Source organism: Manis pentadactyla, chromosome 10 (assembly GCF_030020395.1).
Source record: "Manis pentadactyla isolate mManPen7 chromosome 10, mManPen7.hap1, whole genome shotgun sequence".
Taxonomy (NCBI): Eukaryota; Metazoa; Chordata; class Mammalia; order Pholidota; family Manidae; genus Manis; species Manis pentadactyla.
Genome location: NC_080028.1, coordinates 17,100,181 through 17,122,131, shown reverse-complemented (window position 1 = coordinate 17,122,131; position 21,951 = coordinate 17,100,181). Strand labels below are relative to the sequence as shown.

Here is a 21,951-nt window from a genome sequence, read left to right as displayed (position 1 = left end):
GTAAACTTCATGAAGGCAGGGAACTGTGTCTATCTTGTTCACTGCCATATGCTAAGACTGGCATATGCATATGCCTGGCAAAATAGAACTTCAAAACTGCTTACAGACAGAAGGGATCAATGCATGACCCCTCTTTGCTTGATGTTGCACAAATACCTCAGACCTGATGTGTTCACAACTGAAATCAGTGCCTCCCCCATAGAAACTCTCCTTTTGGTGAGCTCTGAGCATCCCCTTCAATTTCTTCTTCCAAATCCCTCAATCAATCACCAATTCCTACAAACCACCTCTTAAGTAGTTCTTAAATGCATCTTCTTTTTGCCCTGCCTGTTCTCATTCATCAACTGCAGTAACTGCCTGCCTGGCCTTCCTGCGCCTAGAATTTCTGCTCTCGCTCCTTCTCCAGTCTCTTCTGTAGAGCTGCCATAGTGACTATTTTTGTTGTTTGATAATTAAACTAATTTGAAACATACATGCAGTTTGAATACCTAAATTTTTTTGTTTGACTTTCCTTTCCTTCTTATCACTTAAAACATTTCAAGTCTACCAAAAATTTGAAAGAATGAACTCTTATATATCCTACACCAGATTCACCAAGTGATAACACGTTGACATGTTCACTTTATTTCTTATTTCTCCCTCTTTTTAAGTTCTATAGGTCCTCTGTGCCGTGCGTTCCACGCAAGCTGAAATGCTTGAAGGTTAGTTTCCAGCTCTCCTTGTCCTACACACCCAAATCTGTTCTTTTCTCTGGACTTGCCTCTGGATTCACATGTGTCCTCTACCTGGAATGCCCTTTTCTCTCCTCTTTCCCAAGTAAATTGTTACTTGTGCTTAAAAATGCAATATAGGTGCTACCTCCTTCAGGAAGCCTTACCTGAGTGCCCTGCCTGGGTGCTCCCCTGATCTCCATTCTTGCCTCTACCCCTGCTCTCAGAATGCTGTGTCCTCATGGGATGGGTGTGCCCATCTCCTCCACAAGACCGTGAGATAGATGATTGAGGACAGGGACTGTGCCTAGCGTACCTGTGGTATGTCAAATGTGTGTGGAATGAATGGGTGAGAAATGGGAGGAAAAAGGAAGGGAAAGAGGCTCTTGTTCTGTTCTCCAGTCCCAGGAAGAAAAGGATCAGCAAACCTTCACTAAGAAAGAAAACCAGGAGGGACTGTTGATGGTCTCATTCCAGAAATAAAAACAGAGTCTGGTCTCATTGATCTTTCTCTTATCTTCACAGTGAGGAGCCCTAGAGCCATGTCCCATGTACCTTTGTAAGCTTCCTAGGCTAAGTGACCTACATGTTGTGGTTTCCCTAGTAATGAATAGCCAAACCTTTAGCATTAAAGAGCCTGTAGGCTTGTCTTCAAGACAACAAGAAAGATGGCAGTGGGGAGTCATCTGAAAGCCAGTGTGAGATGAGGAATTCATTAGACAAGGCACATGGTGCCAGCTTCAAAGAAGGGAGGATAGAAGGCTGAGGTCCTGGGGCCTGTGACTAGGAAGAAAAGAAGAACTTAGGGAACTGGTCTAGACCTGAAAACTATCCGTTAAGTTCAGAAACTGGCCCCTGGAGACCTGGCATGGAGAGCTGTTTGAACAGATGCCAATGAGTTTAGACCTGTGCCCAAGTCTGGAAAGAATGTTTCAAGACCTGGAAGTGGCTACATTAGCTCTGCCTTGGAAGAGACGGCAAAAGTGGGAAGGATTCCAGAAAAATGTTTTCAAAATCAGAGCCCCTAAGTTTTATTTTACATGCCAACTATATTCAGTTGGTAGGTGCTTCCAGGATTGCTAAATAGAGAAGGAATCTAAAGCTATTACCAGACTCAATAGGAAGACAAAAAGCACTGTGATTGATGAATCATATCTGCCATGCGTTTAGGTAAGGAGGTACAGAAAAGTACCTGGAAAGGAATAGCAATAGGAATCAAAAGGGAAGATACAAAAGAAGGTTCCTAAAAGATATTGTTGAATGACTTAAACCTCACAGGGATGTACCTGAGTGGAAACATGGGCTTTGTCATGAGACAGAGCTGACTTAGAATCCTGGTTCTGCCCCATTTCTTAGCTGCATAATCTTCATCACCTTACAAAATCCAATCTGTAAAATGGGATTGTTCTTCAGATGAAATCATATAACCTACAGTAATAATAGATAATAATTACTTTGCAGCTTCTATGTGCCAGGCATTGTTTTAAGACCTTTACATATAGTAATTAATTTGATCATCGCATAACAAACCTATAAGGTTATTATTGCCAATTTACTGATAAGGAAACTAAAAGTCAGGATGGTTAAGGGACCTGCCAAGGGTGACCCAAACAACAAGTGGCAGAGATTCATACCCAGGCAGTCTGCCAAATTCACATTCTTAACCACCTTAATAGATGCCACAGCCAACCACTTCCACCGCTGATTGTTACCACTATGTGTCACGCAACTGACATAAGCTCTTGATTTAACTTAATTCCACAAGACTCTCACCCTGAACTTCCCACATGCATAAAACACATTTAATAGGGCACTTTGTCTTAAACCATGCAGGCTACAGGGCCACGAACAGGCCAAGAGCATGGGCTCACCTGAAGAAAAGAGAAATAAGGACAAAGTCAGGAATTTGGCCTCTAACAAAACAAATCTGGCCTTCTTACCTTTTTGCTATTGCATGAAAAGTCTACTCAAGATCCACTAAAATATACAGGACAGGGAAGCCAGATGAGGGAGTCTTCAGTTTGGGGAGCACTAGCTTGCTTTTGCCTGAGTTGGAATGAAGCATTTTTTTCACAAAATGCCATTAGACTAGGTGTCAACTAACTCTGGTCCTTGGGCCAAATCCTACCCACCACTGGTTTTTACAAATAAAATTGTACTGAAACATAACCAGGCTTATTCTTTGATGTTTTGTCCATGGCTATGCTGAGTAGTTGTAATGTAGACCATATGGTCTGCAAAGTCACCTCTCTGGCCCTTTGCAGAAAAAGTGTACTGATCTCAGCTGTCCACTATGGGCCAGATTTTCCATATTTCCATATGGCACATGTGATCAATCATATGTCCTTAACTAAACGAGGAAGAACAAGATGTTCCCGGGTGTTCAGCAGGGGAGGCATGAAGTAGAATGTCCATAAGAGAAACCAAAATGAAAACAAATGTGGCCAGAATCAGATATTGCCTAGTGTGCTCTGAGAAATGTTCATCAATGTTAAATGATAAAATGGTTCAGGGGCCAACTGGGAACCACTGTGTTAAATAACCTTAAGCAGATTTCTCTACTGCAGGACTTCTCAGGACCTTTAATTTGTCATTAGGCCTTGTGATTTCTGAGGTGATATAGTTCACAGAGTGTATTTTTCCAACAGGACTATGTTCTTTAGAACATTCTTTGGCAAATGCTGGAACAAAAGATGTATTCAGAAACATGCTCCCTCAGAACTAGAAATGAAAACTATGAAGACTGTGGCTTAATAAGCATGTTTTTCCCTCAGCAAGAAAAGAGGGAGAGCAAAGAAATAAAGGAAGCCAGAGTGGAAAAAAAAGGGTGGAGGAGGGGTGTTTGAAGGGAGGAAGGAAGAAAGCAGGGCCCTGGAGAGACAACACATAAGGTGACCCGACTATCAGAGGGAACAATGTGCCAAAAGCAGGGCTGCGCCCAAGGCAGGATGCATGCTCACGTTCATCATCACCGGCGTCAACAGCAGCACCGCCAGACATGCTAACCCTCCCCGAGGTCTCACTACCCTGCAGATCCTGTGTTATGTCCTTTACACATATGATGTCACTCAATTCCCATTTTACAGATGAGGAAATAGAGGCACAGATAAGTTAAAGCTTGAGTCAAAGCTTATACAGCTTGTAAGTAGCAGTGCAGATTTAGCTCTGTGAGTCTGTCCCCAAAGCCCACATTCTCACCGCTGCACTGCCCTGCTCTCTACTAACTGCCTTGGATGGAGGACTGGAATTGCATTATGCAACCCGGAAAGGATACTCTGCAGAAATGAAACACCAAGACATTTGGAGGAAAAAATAAAACCAGCCAACCAATGTCACGTTGGATATTTGGCTGCACAGGGCCCAACAGCTAGAGGACTGAGTTCTTCTCCACAGCGCATGTGTTCAGATAGATTCATGTATAAATATCATCACATGCGCTGTGGAGAAGAACTCAGTCCTCTAGCTGTTGGGCTAGAACTTCTTCCTCTGTCTTTTTACTCTTGTGTTGACTATACCTTCTTATGTCGTAAGTAATGTTTCAGGCTATACACCAGGCTTATCCAATGAATTACATTAGCTCAGAAAGTGAGCATAATCAGACATAACTTTGAATGTTATGCTTTAAAAATGTTTTAAAAAAAGCATTTTCAACTCGAACACTGTGACTACTATATTTACAATAAGCCTCATTTAAGTTTCCACGATTGCCAGTTTTTTAGGGGGGTGGGGTGGGGATTGGAACAGCTTCCTAAGACAGATTCCAAAAACATGAATCACATCTCAGTTAAACCTTCTGTGGCTCAGAAACATACCTGCATTAAAATGCTAGCATCATCCCCCTCCTAGCTAACTGCTGATTTCTGAGCTTAAAAACTGAAAATAGTAAATCACACTATTCGGTAGGGGGTCAGGGGGAGATAAACCCAGGTCTGTTAAAGCAGTCCAGGATGTGATAAACTTGCACATTGAGTCTCTTGAATTTGCTGATGGCAGAAAAAAAAAGTTCCATTTGGCATGCAACAAACATAGGCTGGGGGGACTCCTGAGGCAGAGATCGTGTGGGACAGCCTACTTCTAATTTACTTTCTTGAGACTATAGCAAAATAAAGGAGTGCTGCAGGCAGGCCAGAGTAAGATGGAAAGGCTGCCACCGACTGTAAATTTCTGTTTACCTGGTGAACGGGGAAGGCAGGCTTTGGGCTCCTTCGTCCAGAAGAGCTGCGAGGCAAAGCTTTCGAATCGTGGCTGGCCCGGGGCTGCTGCCCTTCACGCTGCTGCTGCTGCGGCTGCTCCTAAGATCCCATTGGAACCCCCAAAGGGCTGGAGAGCCCCAAGGCCAATGTTACGTTCTCAAGATTGTATTCTTCCCCCACCCCACCCCCTTTGCTTGCGTTGACTTTGGAGCGATTCGAGGTTCCTTCCACCCCTGCGCCCAGCAGCTGGGAATCCTGGCGTTGCGCTGGCGGAGCGAGGCGGCCCCGAAACCACTTCCAGATGTGCTTGGCAGGCCGACTCAGATGCCAGACTTCCTCTCGCGACCTGCTCCAGCAGTCTGCATGCAAATCATTTAGAAAACAGGGCTGCTCTGGAGGAAAAGATTCAAAACAGGAGAAAAGCAAATGGTTAGAGGGTGAATTTCTACCAAGAGGTAAACTTTGAAAGAGCATACGTGAAAAATGTAAGTTCTCTCTGATTTTAAGAGTATCTTCACTGCCACTAGTTTCTCCTAGTCGTTAAAATGCTACCGTCCCCAAATCAAAGCCCAAAATAACAATTACTGTCTCATTCTACCAAAGCAAAGATAGTGACAGAAGTTTCAAAATGGTGTTTTGAGCCTGAACATGGAAAGGAATCAGGCAGGGAATCAACCCCACCCAGCTCTGTGTTGTTCTGTGTTTCTGCCATTAATTCTCAGAAACCCAGGAAATGGTGTCAGCCCTTTGCCTGCGATCATGGAATTTATTTCTGCGATGGCCTTCCTCTCTAGTACCTGTAAGGGAAGGAGGATCCTTCTGGCTCACTACTCACTTCTAACATGTGTGGCCCAATAGAAATAACTGCAAACTACATTGTAATTTTGAATTTTCTAGTAGTCACTTTAAGAAAAGTACAAAGAAGTAAAATTCATTTTGATGAAATATTTTATTTAACCCCATCTGTACAAAATAATATTTCAACATGTACTAATACAAAACATTAACAAGACATTTTACATTTTTTTTTGGCATTAAGTCTGTAATCTGATGTGTATTATACACCTGTAGCACATCTGAATTCAAACACTGTTTCATCAGAAACAACTGATATGTATTTAAATTGCATAAAATCGACAGTTTAAAAAGTAAGTCCATATTCTCAGGTTGTCCCAAACATAAACATTTTCCAATAACTGAATCAAGTACCAGATTTTCTGTTTAAATTAATTAAACAAAGTAAAAGTTAAAAGTCAAGTACTTAGTTGTACAAGTCACATTTTAAGTACTCAACAGCTGACATGGCTAGTGGCTACTGTATCGAACAGTACAGCGCTAAAGGATTTAGTGGGTTTTTTCATACTTGAACTTGGAGAGTCGGAGTAGCATGAATAGCTTCCATTTGAACAGCAACAAAGCCTTTTCCCATCTTCTATTTTGTTTTATTCTCACAACATTCCTGTTTGGTAAATCGAGGAGATGTTGTTAGCTCCAATTTCCAGATTAGCAAACTCAAGTTTTGAGCAAGTTTAAGTCCAAGTTCTCAAAGCGAGTTAGTGATAAAGCCAGGACTGGAATTGCTGTAAAATGCGTCTCAACTGTTTCTTACTTGAGGCATGTTTCAAATACTAGGGTTTCTAGCTGCAACTCTAAGGCTATTTTACATAGGTAGTTAGTGCATTCTTCACTTGAACACCCATCAGCAACAAGTCACTGTTTGTGAAGAATTATCGGCTGCCCTGGTGACATTTCCTTATATACTCCTATGCAAAAGCTCTCACATAATCCAGCAAGGGTGTAATTTTTCTTTGGAGCAGGCTTGATGTTATATTATTTCCTCTTTTGCTTTTATTCCTAGCAAGAGGTACTCTCTTTTAAACCATAGCTTTACTCAGTGATTTAGCTAACAGACAGGGTTGCAAGACATTTATTTTTAGTTGCTGCAAAGATACATTTTATACATTGATCACCTGGGAAAGTCGCAAGGTTCAGTGGTGGCACAGGTATGCTGGAAATACTGTTTCAGTCCTTACTGCATCCACATGAGCAGAAACATCAACATTTCCTGGCTCAGAGCTTGCCACTACCCTTCCAGAGTTATGTGCTGTCAGGAGCAGCAGGACAGTCCCTTAGACATGTCCCAAGGCATCGTGGTGGGGAGAACTCCAGGCTGACTCCTGCCCACTCCAGTTTCCTCCAAAGACTGGGTTTTCTCAGTGTTCAAATGCCTGATTCAGTGTAAGAGCTGGTGACTATAGGTTCAGAGTATGACAACCAAATGCTCCTGAGGGGGAATCAGAATTAAAATAATAATTACATTTTTTCCCCACAGATTTTGCTTATTATTATTCGTATTAACTTCCATATGAACCCAAATCTCTCTTTGCACACTCTCTTCCTGATCCCCTACTGTCTCCAAATCCAGCTTCTTTCTCCTTTATTTATGCTGAGTGATGTTCTGAGGATACAAGAGGCTTATTATCTATGATCTAGATTTTCACACTGTATGCACAGATTCTTTCCTGGGGAGGAATGGAGGAGAAGAGAAAGAGACACAGGATATAAGGGACACACTGATTAAGTGCACTGACTACCAGCCTGGGCTCTGGAGACAGACAGACAGACAGACCTAGCACTAGCTCAGACATTACACTTATACGTTACTCAAAACCTCACCCTCAGTTTCCACATCTATAAAGTTGGGAAGCCTCAGGAGTCTCCTGAGGGTTGTAAGACATCACTCATACAAAGTACTCAGTAAGGACTCAATACATAGAAGTTACTATTATTGTTACATGAAGACACGCTAAGGTATGAACTAGGGAAAGGAATTGTAACAGTAAGTTATTTCTAACTTTCTTTATAAAGTCCAAACGAGATATGACAGTTGCAAACACTGCTGGTAGCCTACTTAATAACCATCTGTGCTTCTTCCCTCCAAATAGAAACAAATGTTGCCTCTTTGAGGCAACAATTGCTAGTTAAAAATACCTCCTCAGATGCCCTGCAGCTAGAGTGGCATGTGAGCAGAAGCCTGCTGGCTGTGACTTCCTAGAAAGCTGTTGTTTTCCTGGCAAAGAGCTGTTTGGTGCCCCTTTCTTCCTGCCTGAAACCCAGCATCATTGGCTGGAAGGAGAGAAGCCATCGCGCAGCTCTGAGGCTCAACGGCCCAGGCTAAGCTGCCACAAGGGGTCACACGGAGACAGCGGTGTTGCGTCAGGCAGGGTCCTGCAGGGCACAGATGGCCCACTCTGATGGGCTGATGGTGGGACCGAAGAAAAGGCACTGTTTGAAAAGGTATAGTCCGCATTAGGGAAGCATGGTGAAGAGATGGTGGGGTGGCCTGGGGTTAGCCATTGCAGGGAGCCACTACCACCTCTAGCCCTGAAGGCCGAGGAAGCGAGTGGTTACCAACTGGGAGAGGGTAGCTGTTAGGACAGGGCTGCCTGAAAGGAGCACCCTGTTTTGGCCCACAAGAAAGGGACTAGGGAGCAAATTACTCCAACCTTACAATCTCTGTTAGCGGTGCCTCCCACTGGCCAAACTCAACTGGAAGTCAGAGGGCAGGGGGGCTCAAATGATGTAATGCATTTAGGTCAGCCTCTCAGGGCACCCAAGGTGAAGAAGAGTGGAGAGAAGATCTGTAGAAGCAAATGGAAAGTATCCTTGTACAATGTGGCTGGGATCTCTTGGCGTTGTGTGATTCAGTAGCCCTGCACATTCGGAGGGTAGAGCCAGAACAGAGGAGGAGACTGTCTCCCTGATGGCACTGGGAGTCGCCATAGTAGCCCTGAACTACTTATGGAACATACAAGTATATGAGAAGTATAGGAGGAAAAGAAACCCTTATGTGAATAAGTCACTTTGGTCAGATCTCAGTTAAATGCCTGAATGCAGTCTTGTGTGATCTATACGCACTTCAAATTGTGGTACTATTCGTCAACACAATGTACAGCTGAGTCATTATTATTCCATGTTTATTTCTTATTAGTTGAAAGCCAAATGTTAGTCCTATCTTCTTACCCCATGGGTCTGCCCTGGCTGAGTGTATACTTTGTAGTAAGGTCTTAGATAAAGTCTGTGAAGGGTGATAAAGCAATGGGAAGGAAACGAGGAGGCGTGCTGTAGTAACAGTGGATCGCTGCACTGGCTCAGGCTAACAAGCCTCTATCCATTACCTCTGTCTCCCAGCGCTGGGCTCCAAAGATCACCCTCGTGGAGCAGGAAGTACAACTACAGAAGCCCCAGTTTGTTTCTTTTGCCTGGTGGGACTCAACAATGGGTCATCTCCTTACCTGAGCTTAGGTGCTCCGGACTCTTCCCTGCTACCCCCTGAGCTGCAGCAATTGCTCCTGCACCTGATACTTTGCACCTAGGGTCCCTCTCACCCACACAAGAGGACTGGTTTTCTTCCTTGGCTCTTGCTCCACTTCCCTGTGTGGTGACCAGGGTAAGCTACCTGGCTTGGAGACCTGTCGTGCTCTTGGCAGCTGCCCTCTCCATGCCGGGGCCACAGCTCTAGCCAAGACCCATGGCTGGAGCCCTGCCGTCTGTGTGCACAGGCCTCTCAGACACCATCTGCTTCCTTCATCTCAGAACAGTGTCTGCCCGGGCTTTCTGCTCTTGAGTTCTGGCTACCGGCTGGTGCTCTCCAAATCTCCTTCTCTGCCAATAAGCCCTTGGCCTGAGTCTTCAACTGAGATTAAGGTATCCCTTGGACATGGCAATTTACACTCTTGGCTGAAAACACAGCATTGTCTGCAGCTCCCCCCTCGTACCCCCCACAACCCACCCTCCCCCCGCCCCCACCAGTACCAGCCACTCCCTCTTGGACTAAATCCTCAGTGGCCTATGGCTCAGGAGGAGTAGAAACAGTAGTAATAGAATGAAAATAATAGTGATGGTAGAAGTAAAACAATCTACCACTTACTAAATGCATTGTGTAAGTCCTTGCTTTGCATGGCACCAGCACAAATTTCAGTTACTACCATTTACTTTAATAACATCAGTCCCCCAATAACACATTTCAAATCTGCTGCGCAGTATATTAACTGCAATTGCTAAAGGACAAGCTTTGCTGCTAGCTTTTCAGTCCACAAAATCACTATGCAAATAACAGATCCATATCATGATTAGTAACCAGTCAAGTTTCTTCTTCGACATTCTGTCAGTAATTGGTCACTGGACATCTGTTATTCAGTTTATCTACAGAGACCAAAGCGTGGAAGTGTGTCGCTGCCTTAATCCCCATGCTAAACTCATGTCACAGAAATGGATAAGAGATTTAGCCAACAGAGTTAAAACTGAAGCAAAGAAACACAAAGTGATAACGGTGGGAGCGAAGTTGAAATCATAGGTAAACAGAGGTAGAGTAGAGCCAGCTGCCATGGGAGGACACTGTCACTATTCAACTCTAGATATGCAGCCAGAAAAATTTAGTAAGGGTGCCTTGATGAACCTAAAGAAGGAAAATGGTTGTGATGAACAGGATGAAAATTTCTGGAGGAAGTGAGATGGGCAAAAAATTCACATTAAAGGCACTCTCAAAGACGTTTCATGACATTGCAAGTGCAAAGGACAAAATACGGGAAGCCGACCTGAACTTAGAAAGGAGTATGACAATTTGCCAGGTCACAGAAAAGATGCTCACTCCGTACAGCAAGTTATACGACCAGAAACTAAGCACTGCTCAAACTACCCTGGATAAGTTTTATACAAAAAATAACACATTTAATTATCCGTATTTCTAATGTTTTAAGTTACAGTTTTAAAGACAAATATTAAGTGTACTATTTTTTCATTTCCTTAGATGCTTAAAACCAGTAAGAGTGTTTAAAATGTTTTAATAGATCTTTACATTTTAAACCTTTAAAATGGACTTTTAAAGATTGCAGAACAATTGTAATTTTTCCCACTGAGAATTAAGATCACTTTGCAGAGTTTCAGCTTGCATGGTCATTTTTACAGAGCTACACTACCACGGAAAGCAAAGACTTGCCAGTACTTTACATATATGACCTCATTTGATCTTCAAAATACACTAAGAAATCGATGCTATTACCATCTGCATTTTATAGACAAAGAATCTGAGGCTCAAGGAGGATAAGCAATATGTCCAAGACTATACAGCTAGTGAGTGGCTGTGCCTCTTGGGTGCCACATCCTAATTCCCTAACTCCTGTGTTATATTGAGAGTCCAGGTATATGATGGGTGCTTGAATGGGGGGAGTGGGACTGAAGAGAACATGTTGAGAGATGAAGGATCCTCTCTAATGTAACCTCAAAAGTCTAGAGCAGCATTATCCAACAGAAGTTTGCTTTCTATGATATAGTTATAGAATATAAATATTTATATAATCTATAATCCAGAAATATAATATATTCAACCCTCAGTATACACATAAATCTACATGTATCTCTAAATACATCTTTTCTTGATCCTCCCGGATCTTGCTCCATCAAATTTCAACATTTGCTGAGGCAGGACTAGTTGGTTAGCTCAACCAATTCTAATTAGCAATCTTCCTCTTCCTTGCCTGCTTCTCATTTCCAACACTGAAAACAAACAAACAAACAAACAAACAAACAAACAAACACCATTTTCCCTGACTCCTGTAGCCACCTTCCTGCAAAATGACCCCCAGTGTCTACTGCCTCTTTTTTCTCTGGAACAGAACCTTGACTATTAGCTGGGCACATGGTCATTCTAAATAAAAACTATGTTTCCCAAACTTCCTTCAATTAGCTGTGGCCTTATGACTAAATAATGGCTTTATGGGATGTAAGCAAAAATAATATGTATGATTCCAGAATGATAGAGAACATTCCTTTTCCTTACTCTTTCCTGCTGGCTGGAATGTAGGTGCAATAGCTAGTACTGGAGCAGCCATCTTGGACCATGAGTTGGAAGGAAGGATTTGAATCCATGAAGTCTACAAATTCCTGAGGACTTGGTGAAACACAGCTGCCATGCTGACTTTGGATTACCACATCCAAAATTCATTATATGGAAGAAACATAAACTTTTAAAGCCATTATTATTTTAGTACTTATGTCATTACAGCCCTGTAATCTTAATATGCCAAATGCCCCAGTTTTGGCCAATGAAACTGAAGGGCAGTTGTGCTGGGTGGCTTCTTGGTAAAATGCTTTTCCTCCCTGTAAAAGAAGAGTTATATTTCTCCTTCCTGGCTGTCTTCCTGCTTCATGCCTTTCGGCATGATTGTGAGGACACAACACCCAGAGTTGCAACAGCCTTCTTATGACCACAAAGGAGAGACCAAGAGAAATTCATAGCTGCTACCCAGAACCATGACACCATTAACTGTTGAACTAACCCTGGCCCCACCTACCCCAGATTCTTCATGCAAGATAATTAAGAGCCTTATTCAGCCACTATTTGTTGGATACTCTGTTACTTGTGACAGCATTTCCAAATGACATATTCTCTTGCTACAATCTGAATGTGTGTGTCCCCCCAAATTCATATGTTGAAATTCTTCCCCCAAAAAATTATATATTAAGAGGTGAAAACTGTGGAGGTACTTAGCTCATGAGGGTGGAATTCTCAGGAATGGGATCAGTGCCTTGATAAGATGCTCCAGAGAACTCCTTGCTCCTTTCACCCTGTGAGGACACAGCCAGAAGGTGTAAACTATGAATCAGGAAGAGGTGGCCATGCTAGCACCCTGATCTTGGATTTCCAGGCTCCAGAGCTGTGAGGAATAAATTTCTGTTGTTAATAAGCCACCCAGTTTGTAGTATTCTGTTACAGCAGCCTGAAAGGACTAAGACGTCTCTATTGCTCCTCCAGTCTTTCCTTTTCAGTAGGATCCTTTCTCTGGGCCCACAGTCATGCTCAAATCTCACCCATGCAAAATCACAAGAATAGCTTCCCTGTACTCATTTCTCCCCACCGGCTGTTGTTTTTTCTTTCCTTTCATGGGCAAGTCTGTGAAAAGTAGACTATACATGTTATCTATGCTTCCTTACTTGTTATTCATTTCTCAGTCTTCTCTGGCTTCCTTCCTTCCTCCCATTCCCCTGAGCATTTTAATCTAGGCCACGAATAACCTCCTAATTTGCAAATCCAAGAGAGACATTTTTTTTCTCATCTGATGTCTCTGGCTTTTGGCTTTGATAACTACCTCTGCCTCTGTGAAACCTGCTTCACCTGTGGCTTCTTTGACATTACCCTCACCCAGTTCCCCTTTGACCTTAATGGCTACTCATTCCCCATTTCCATCATAAGTGTCTCCTTCTGTATCTACCTCTTATATGTTTACTTACTTAGGGTGCTATTCTGCCTCCCTCCTCTCTTTCTCGGTTTCAAAGATTGAAGGTGTCTTTCTTGAGAATTGGGACATAGTCTGAGCCCCTCACTTAAACAGAACTGAGTCAAAGCTGTACTGGTAAAATACCTTTCCCATTGGATTAAACACTTTATCATGTATTAAATTATATCCCTCCCTTCAAATATGTTGAAGTCCTAACACCCAATACCTGTGAATGTAACCTTATTTGAACACAGGGCTCATGCAGATGTAATCAAGTTACTATGAGAACATTAGGATGGGCCCCAATCCAATACGACTGGTGAATTTATAAGAGAAGAGAGACAGTCCACAGGGACAACACCAGGTGGTGGTGTCCAATCAGAGATGGGAGTGATGCAGCCATAAGCCAAGGAATGCCTAGGATTGATGGCCGCTACTAGCAGGTAGAAAAGAGGCAAGGATGCATTCTATTCTACAGCTTTCAGAGAAACCATGGCCCTGTGGACACTTGAACTTTGGATTTCTGGCCTCTAGAACTGAGACAACAAATTTCTGTTGTGTTCAGCCACCTGGTGCTTTGTTACAGTAGTCCTAGGAAATGAATACACACTTCCTCCATTGTTCTGCAACTCCTTAGCTAAGCAACCAGTTATAACCTATAATCTCCTTTGTCTTAATATTTTTGCCTTCATCTTTCCCCGAGTTCAGAGTTTTTCAGATTTTCAAATATCATAAATCAGTTGTTTATTATTTTTTACATTTGAAAATCAACATTGGGTTTGCAATTATTAATTTATTCCTTAGTCTTTTGTTATAAGGGCATTAAAAAAAAAACTACTATCTTCTTACAGCACCAGTCATAAAAGTTTGGACATCTTAACCCTAAACTCTCAGAATTAAGCACAGTTCTCTAAATGTCTCAAGTTTTATGAAAAACTTTGTTTTATCTCAACTTCTCCATTATTGTTTCAAGTACATAAAAACTTTATTACAAAAACGTTTAAGAGCCTGTTATGTGACAAAGAAAAACATTAATACATAAATATTCATAGCCTCCTTTCTTTGTTCCCAGCCATCTTCCCCTTCCCTTTCCAAGTTCTCCTTCACCATATTATAAAACGGGGGTATTAACCATTGAGAGAAAGAACTTGAGATGCAGGAACTGAAAAGAATACTGAGAATTCCTTTTAAAAAGAGAATCACCTCTTAGAAAGTTTAGATGAATGGAGAAGGTGGGGAGGCATGCTTAGGTTTGAGGGAGTTAGGGAAGAGAGGGTGAGCTAGGCAAATGAGAGAAATTTAAAATTATAAAAGATGAGGAAAAAGGAATTTTAGGAAATTTGGTGTACATTGTGTGTATAATTTCCTTTTAGGTGCCTTCTTAAGAGTGTGAGGTAGGAATTTTAAATGCTTTCAGTTTTTTTTTCCCTGCAGGACTTGGATCTCTTTGAATGTGATTCTGTGCAGCATCACTTGACATTGCGAACCAGTCATATTAGGGTTACGTGACTGTGATCGGAGGCAGTACTGTATAGTGGTTAGGAGTAGGAGCTCTGGAATCACAAGCACCGCGTTTTAATCTTGGTCCCAAAACTTTTCTGTTACGTGCCCATGGAAGAATTACTTAAGAGTTGCCTCATTTCCCCATCCGCGAAAAAGATAACGGTACCCATTTTACTGGATTGTTGGGTGGATCACATGAGTTAATACACATAAGGTAATTAGGACAGCGTTTGGCAATGAAAAACCCTCAAACTGAAAAAGCTTTCGCGGCTCACATCCCTAAACTTCTCGGCATGGCAACCCCAATCCCTGATCCGCCTGATTTGCCCTTGCAGGCTTAGCTCGGACCCTCCCTCAGGTGTGTTTAGCCACAGCCGGTGCGCAGCCCTGCATCGCGGTCCACACTCCCGGGACTCCTCCCAAATTCGCGGACACCCTGGACGCTTGGGCGCCCCCGGCGCGCACGTCACCACCCCCCCGCAAAGTAAGGCTTCCCTCTCTTTCCCCAATTTCGCGGCACTTCGAACCTCTAAGCAAGCTCTTCTCCGGGTGTTGTAATTGTTTAAAATGCCTGACTCGCCCACACATCCTAGCTGCTCAATTAAAGTGGCGGTAAAGGAAAACGCTGTCCCCTTCCCGCAAACACAAAAAGGGGTGCGCTGGGTAGCGAGACGCTTGGTCGGTAGGAAGTGTCCTTCCACCCTAATACCCGTTGCACGGGTGCCCGGAGCGGACACGTTGTCCGGGGGTTGGGGCGGGGCTCCGCGGCCAGTACCCCTCCGCTCCCCGTAGGCGGTCGTTGTGCCCGGGGCACCCGCCGTCACGTGACGCCTCCTCCCGGGAGCACAGCTGGAGGCGGGTCCCCCGCGCACCCCCGGGAGCAACGGCGCCCGAGCGGCCGCGGAGCATTGTGGGCAGAGGGGCGGGGGTTGGGAAGATGGCGGCTCCCAGCCTCCTCAACTGGAGGCGGGTTTCCTCCTTCACGGGGCCGGTCCCCCGCGCCCGGCACGGACACCGGGCCGTGGCCATCCGGGAGCTGATGATCATCTTCGGAGGGGGCAACGAGGGCATCGCGGACGAGCTGCACGTCTACAACACGGGTAGGAGCCCCGGCAGCTCCTCGGCCCCGCCTGTGGGAGCCGCGGAGGGGGAGGGGAGGCGAGGCGGCTGCCGCGGCCCTGACAGCTGTCACCGCCGGGTCACTGCCTCCTTGGGCGGGCGGCCCCGGCCCCGCAGCGTCCCGGGAGGAAGCTCCGTTTTCCCGGGGCCCGCGCGGCAGACCCGGACCCCGAGCGGGACACGCCGGCCCTCAGGCAGGCGGTCCCGGACCCCTCCGCTCTGGCCCTGCCGGCGGACGTAGGCGAAAGAGAGACTGTTCCCAGCCGCCTGGGCCGCTTCCCGAAGTCTCGCCCCCCGCTGTCAAACACCAAAACCGTCTACAAACCAAAGCTCCTCCGGGCCTTTCCCGTCTTTACCTTTCCTTGCTTAGGTGGGAGAGACTCTAGCGGGGCGTGGGGAGGGAAAACTAGAGGCCTTCTGGTATTTTCACCCCAGATGCAGCCTCGTATCTGGCAGGTGGCAGCCAGGATTTCCACCCCTTTGGTAGTAGCCTCCGTAACTGGCGGGGAAGTGCCTGGGGTTGGTTCGTGTACGGGACCCGCGCCTCGCAGCGTACTTGGGTGCGTGTGGCGAATCTCAGCCGCGCAGCGCTAGGAAAGAGGATTGTCAGCTCGGACACCGCGGCTAATCCCGTGCTCCTGGCTGGGGAGTCCCGGCCTTTGATTTGAGTTCCTCCGTAGAATAGAAAGGAGGTTGGAATTTCATTTTTCCCACTTGTAAGTGAGCCAGCTATCGTGAGGAAGCGGTTTCCTTGGTGTAAGGCTAATTACTGAATTTTGGATCTATGTCATGTTCAGTAACTGTTCTTTAACCAAATAACTTAACCATAGCGGTCATTTAAAGGTTAATGAAGTAGTGGAGTAGGGAAAATTTTTCCTTTTTCACCCTCTGCTCCTCCTGGCACCCCAGCATATAAAGTTAAAACGTTATTTGACAATTTGGTGTAGTGTAAAACTCCTGGCTTGGGAATAAGTTAGACCTAGTTTGAATTTTGCTCTGCCAGTTGCCCAGGATCAGCGCTAAAGTTACAGAACCTAAGTGTTGGATTTTTCACTTGTAAAATGGAAATAATGGTACTCACCAAGCAGGGTTTTTGTAAGAATTAGATGATGTAGATCAGGGTTTTTCAACACAGCATAGCAGCACTATAGACATTTGTTCATTTTTATTTTTTCTAATTGAAGAGTAGTTGACATTATTGACATTTTGAACCAGAGAATTAATTGTTGTGGGGGAGTGCACTGTATATTGTAAGATGCTTGATAGCATCCCTAACATGTCAGATTCACTAGTTGCCGGTAGTACCCCCACTTCCATTTACGACAACTACAATTTTTTAGTTTACCCCTGGCAGGGGTGGAGGGGAGAGGGGGTAAAAGCATCTCCCATTCAGAACCACTGATACCATGGTACATATCAAGTACATACTCATAGTTTGTGATAACAGTTTGTTATAATTGGTTTTAATTTTATTTTGGCAACTAGTTACCAATCAGTGGTTCCTACCAGCTGTTAGAGGAGACATCCCTCCAGGCTGTGCTGCCCATGGATTTGTCTGTGATGGTACCAGAATATTAGTATTTGGGGGAATGGTTGAGTATGGAAGATACAGCAATGAGTTATATGAGTTACAAGTAAGTGTATTTCAAATTTTTTATCTTAATGTGAAGCCTTAATAATGGTACTTCTCATAATTCCTCTAATGATTGCAAAATATTTCATTAACATACTTAAAGTAGTGTGAGCTTTACATTTTACAGCTTAAAAGAAAATGTTTCCACTTCATGGAAAATCCAGTTTTTGATGTAAGTCTTTTACCAATACCCAGTGCAACATTAGCATCATTAGCGTGTAGCAGAAGCACCTGAAGGGCTTGTGAAAACACAGATCTCTAGGCCTTGCCCTCAAAAAGAGTTTTTGATTCAGTATTGTCTGTAGTGGGGCCTCACCATTTGCCTTCCTACCAAGTTCCCATGTGCTACTGCTGGTCCCCAGACCATACTTTGAAAACCTCTGAATTATAGAAATTGTATCCTAACACTAAATCACTTTTTTTTCTGGCAATACATACAAAAGAAGGGGTTTGACTCCACTAAACCAGATTTAGAGCCCTTTGTGACAGCCCTAATTGACGTTTATTCCTGACCTGTGCATATGTTTCCAGAGCTATGATCACAAGGACATCTGGTAATTAGGAGATGTAAGTGGATTATATGTATTTACAAGCAAACAGTTTTGAGTAAAGAAAGCATCCATAGCCAGAAACTAAGTTTTTTGGAGTTTGGTTTGTTAAATTATCTTTATGCTTATTTAAAAGTTAAAATGTACACCAGTCATGGATTACCTAATTTCAGAAAGTAAGAATGCATAAATTACATTTAATCTTAAAGCTATATATATTTAATTTTTCATTTGTTAGGGTTTATTATTTATAAGCTTAGTTTGCCATTTTGGGAATCTGTGAATATGGAATCTGAGACTAGATTGAATTTCTATTGAAACATTAATTCCAAAAGTTATCTGCTTGCTTGTCATGTGTCCCAAAAACAGTTTACTGGAGCCTTTTAATTGGATTTGGATTAAAATATACTGGTATGATGTTACACTATTGACAATATAGGAATGCTTTCCTGAGTTTTATCTGATTATATTTATGCTCTTTTATTAGGCAAGTCGTTGGTTATGGAAAAAAGTAAAACCCCACCCCCCTTCTTCTGGTTTACCTCCTTGTCCTCGGCTTGGACATAGCTTCTCTTTATATGGTAACAAATGCTATTTGTTTGGAGGCTTGGCAAATGAAAGTGAAGATTCAAACAATAATGTTCCCAGGTATGCCAACTCTTTTTCAGACTAAATTCTTATTTTATGATTTAGATGAAAAATATTTAATTTCTTCCATCTTTAATTATTAAAAGGGATGAAGCTTACTTAGTCTTTTGCATTGAATCTAACAATGAACAAAGTTGTGTGCATTTGTGTTTTCCTTAGTCCCTGCAGTATGTTTGTTTCCAAACTATACCTTTTCTGACCAGAAATCATCTTATTAAGTTGGTATTAATAAACTGTAGTGACATACTTGTATGTATTGAGCCATAGTGTATTATAGTTCTTGTAAATGATAATGAAAAGTAACAAATGGTTACTTTCAAATTAGGTTACTCTGAGAATTTGGTGACAAAATCTGACAATAAAGTGAAAGCCATCATTTTATTTTTCATACAAAGCAGCTGATAGAATAGTTCACACAAGCAAATACTTTTTCTGAACCAATCTCCTTTTTCCAGACAGTTAATTACTACCTCTTTTCTTTTTGAATCGTGTTGTGATCACATTCTCATTATAGCATTCAGGATTTGGAGATTTAGAGTCCAAAAGGATTGTTTATCATATGTGTTCTTTACAAGTAACCTAAGCCTGCTTTCCTTCACAGTGAAATAGGAGTGGCTAAATACCTACTTTCAGTGTCATCCTGATGGCTAAATAAGATCATTGGCATAATTTTCAAAACATTTTTGAGTTGCCATCAGCATACAGTACAAGAGTTATCATCATCTTTTTGCATATATTAGATTGATGTTAGAGTCTTAGCATTCTTTCCCCAAACTTTTTTAAACAGCATGGAAAATTTGAAAACTGGAGAAAAGGAACATTTGTGCTGCCATGTTAATCCAGATACTTTTACTTTTAGTATGTCTTTTTTTCATTTTCCCATTAAACAGATTTCTTAGATAACAAACCTGTAAAAATTCAAGCTGGAAAGTATGTAAAGTTCTTTCTCATAGCATCACTGCCCCCAACATAGGCACACACACATAATTTAATTCGATGTGCATCTTTTGGGACTTTTTTCATGTAACAGTGCATTAGTCAGCTTTCATTGGGTTATTGTGCATAGTAGGCAAGCTTCTCAAGTTTGTGCTGCTTGAGGGAGCCAATAGATACATGTAATGCTTCTAAAAACCTCTGATTAAAGCTAGCATAGTCATTTCTGTTTACATCCCATTGGTCAAAGCAAGCCATTAGGCCAAGCCGTGAGTCAGTGATTGAGGGATATATGTTCTGCTTACTGAGAGTGAGTTGGGAACATTAATTCAATCCTATACAGAATATATATTTTTTTATAGAAGGGGAATCTTTCCTTTTGCTTGGCAACTTCAGGTGTTAACTTGTTTTTGTTTTCCTTTTATCTTGGAGATAGTTTCATGGCAGTTTAGACTGACTTTTTTTTAAGGTTGAAAAGAAGTCTGAATTAATGAAAATTATTTGACTGTTCCCCTACTGATGGACATTTAAATATTTCCATTGTATTGGTATTACAGTCTTTGTACATGTATAAATATTTTTGTGAGAGTATTTACATGTAAGTTTGTTAGGTACTCCTGAATCAGCCTCCAAAGAGACAGAACCATTTTATATTCCTAATAATAGTGTACCAGAGTACATACATCCTTGGCAATACTGAATTCTCTCACTCTTAGCTTTTGCCAAATTAAGATACATTTAATGAATTTATTTTGATTTTTTTAAACTGCGAATGAGCTTGATTAAGTATGCTTATTGGACATTTGCAATTCCTTTTCTGAAATTGTTCATGTCCTTGCTCATTTTTCTTTTTTAAAAAATTGAAGTATAAATAATAAACCATAAAACTCATCCTTTTGTATGTACAATTCAGTGATATTTTTCATAAATTTATGGTGTTGTGTAACCATCACCACAATTCAGTTTTAGAGCATTTCTATCACTCTAAAAAGAAACATCTTACCCATTTTCAGTCAGTCTCTATTCATATCTCAATCCCCAGGTAACCACTAATCTATTTTCCATTTCAAGAGATTAGCCTTTTCTGGACATGTTATATAAATGTGATTTTCTACACTTATCTTCCTTCACTTAGCATAATATTTTTTTAATTTTTAATTTTGATATCATTAATCTACAATTACATGAAGAACATTATGTTTACTAGGCTCCCCCCTTCACCAAGTCCCCCCCACATAGCCCTTCACAGTCACTGTCCATCAGCGTAGTAAGACGCTGTAAAATCACTACTTACCTTCTCTGTATTGCACAGCCCTCCCTGTGCCCCCCCGACACTATACAACTTAGCATAATATTTTTAAGTTTCAACCATGTTGTAACATGCATCAAATATTTCTTCATTTTTATTGCTTAATAGTACTCCACTATGTGGATATGCCACATTTTGGTTATCTATTCATCAGTTGATGGACAGTTTGATAGTTTTCAGTTTTCAGCTTTTATGAATAATGCTGCTCTGAACATTTGCATACAAGTCTTTATATGGACATGTATTAATTTATCTTGATTAGATACCTAGTAGAATTGCTGGGTCATATGGTAATCTGTTTAACTTCATAAAAACTATCAAACTGATTTCCAAGTGACTGTACCATTTCACATTCCCACCTACAATGTATGAGAGTTCTAATTTCTCTACCTCCTTGCTAACACTTGTTATTGTTTGTCTTTTTATTATAGCCAGTGGGTATAAAGTGGTGTCTCATTGTGGCTTTACTTTGCATTTCCCTAATGACCAATGATGTTGAGCATCTTTTCATGAGCTTTTTAGCCATTGGTATATTTTATTTGGTAAAATTTCTATTCAAATCCTTGTCTATTTTTAAATTATATTACTATTATTGAATTGTAAGAGTTCTTACATATTCTGGATACAAGTTGTTTTTTTTTAAATCAGAAGTGTGATTTGAAAATATTTTCTTCTCATCTGTAACTTACCCTTTCATTTTCTTAATGATATCTTTTGAAGCACAAAGTTTTAAATTTTGATAAGTCCAATTTATCAAATTTTTTTATAGATCATGCTTTTAGTATTGTATTTCAGAACTCTGCCTATCTCAAGCTTGTGAAGATTTCCTCTATTTTCTTCTAAACATTTTATAGTTTTAGCCGTTACATTTGTATCTATGATTCATTTTGAGTTAGTTTTTATATCTGGATTACAGTGTCTACTTTCATCTTTTTACATACAGATATCTAGTTGTCCCAGTACCGTTTGTTGAAAAGACTCTCCTTTTCCCATTGTATTGCCTTGGCATCTTTATTGAAAATCAATTGACCATAAATGTAAGAGTTTATTTCTAGATTCTCAATTCAGTTCCATTGATC

General features: G+C 41.9%; 2 protein-coding genes across 9 annotated transcripts in view; one reads left to right on the top strand and one right to left on the bottom strand.

Moving 5' to 3' along the window:
• GLT8D2 (glycosyltransferase 8 domain containing 2) overlaps positions 1-5,275 on the bottom strand; it is a 34,850-nt gene extending 29,575 nt beyond the window's left edge. Inside the window, exon 1 of one of the 4 annotated variants that reach the window (XM_036891296.2) lies at positions 4,883-5,275. The gene's annotated coding sequence lies outside the window, so the exon portion shown is untranslated. The remainder of the gene's footprint in view (positions 1-4,882) is intronic. The other 3 variants (XM_036891295.2, XM_057486457.1, XM_036891293.2) reach the window with 3 other exon arrangements.
• A 10,306-nt stretch (positions 5,276-15,581) lies between these two features.
• The window catches only part of HCFC2 (host cell factor C2), a 71,220-nt gene continuing 64,850 nt past the window's right edge, over positions 15,582-21,951 (top strand). For all 5 annotated transcript variants that reach the window (XM_036891028.2, XM_036891031.2, XM_036891029.2 and 2 more), the window contains exons 1-3: positions 15,582-15,782; positions 17,287-17,435; positions 18,470-18,630. In XM_036891028.2, the coding sequence (XP_036746923.1) occupies positions 15,620-15,782; positions 17,287-17,435; positions 18,470-18,630 (473 nt within the window). In that variant the 5' untranslated portion in view covers positions 15,582-15,619. The remainder of the gene's footprint in view (positions 15,783-17,286; positions 17,436-18,469; positions 18,631-21,951) is intronic.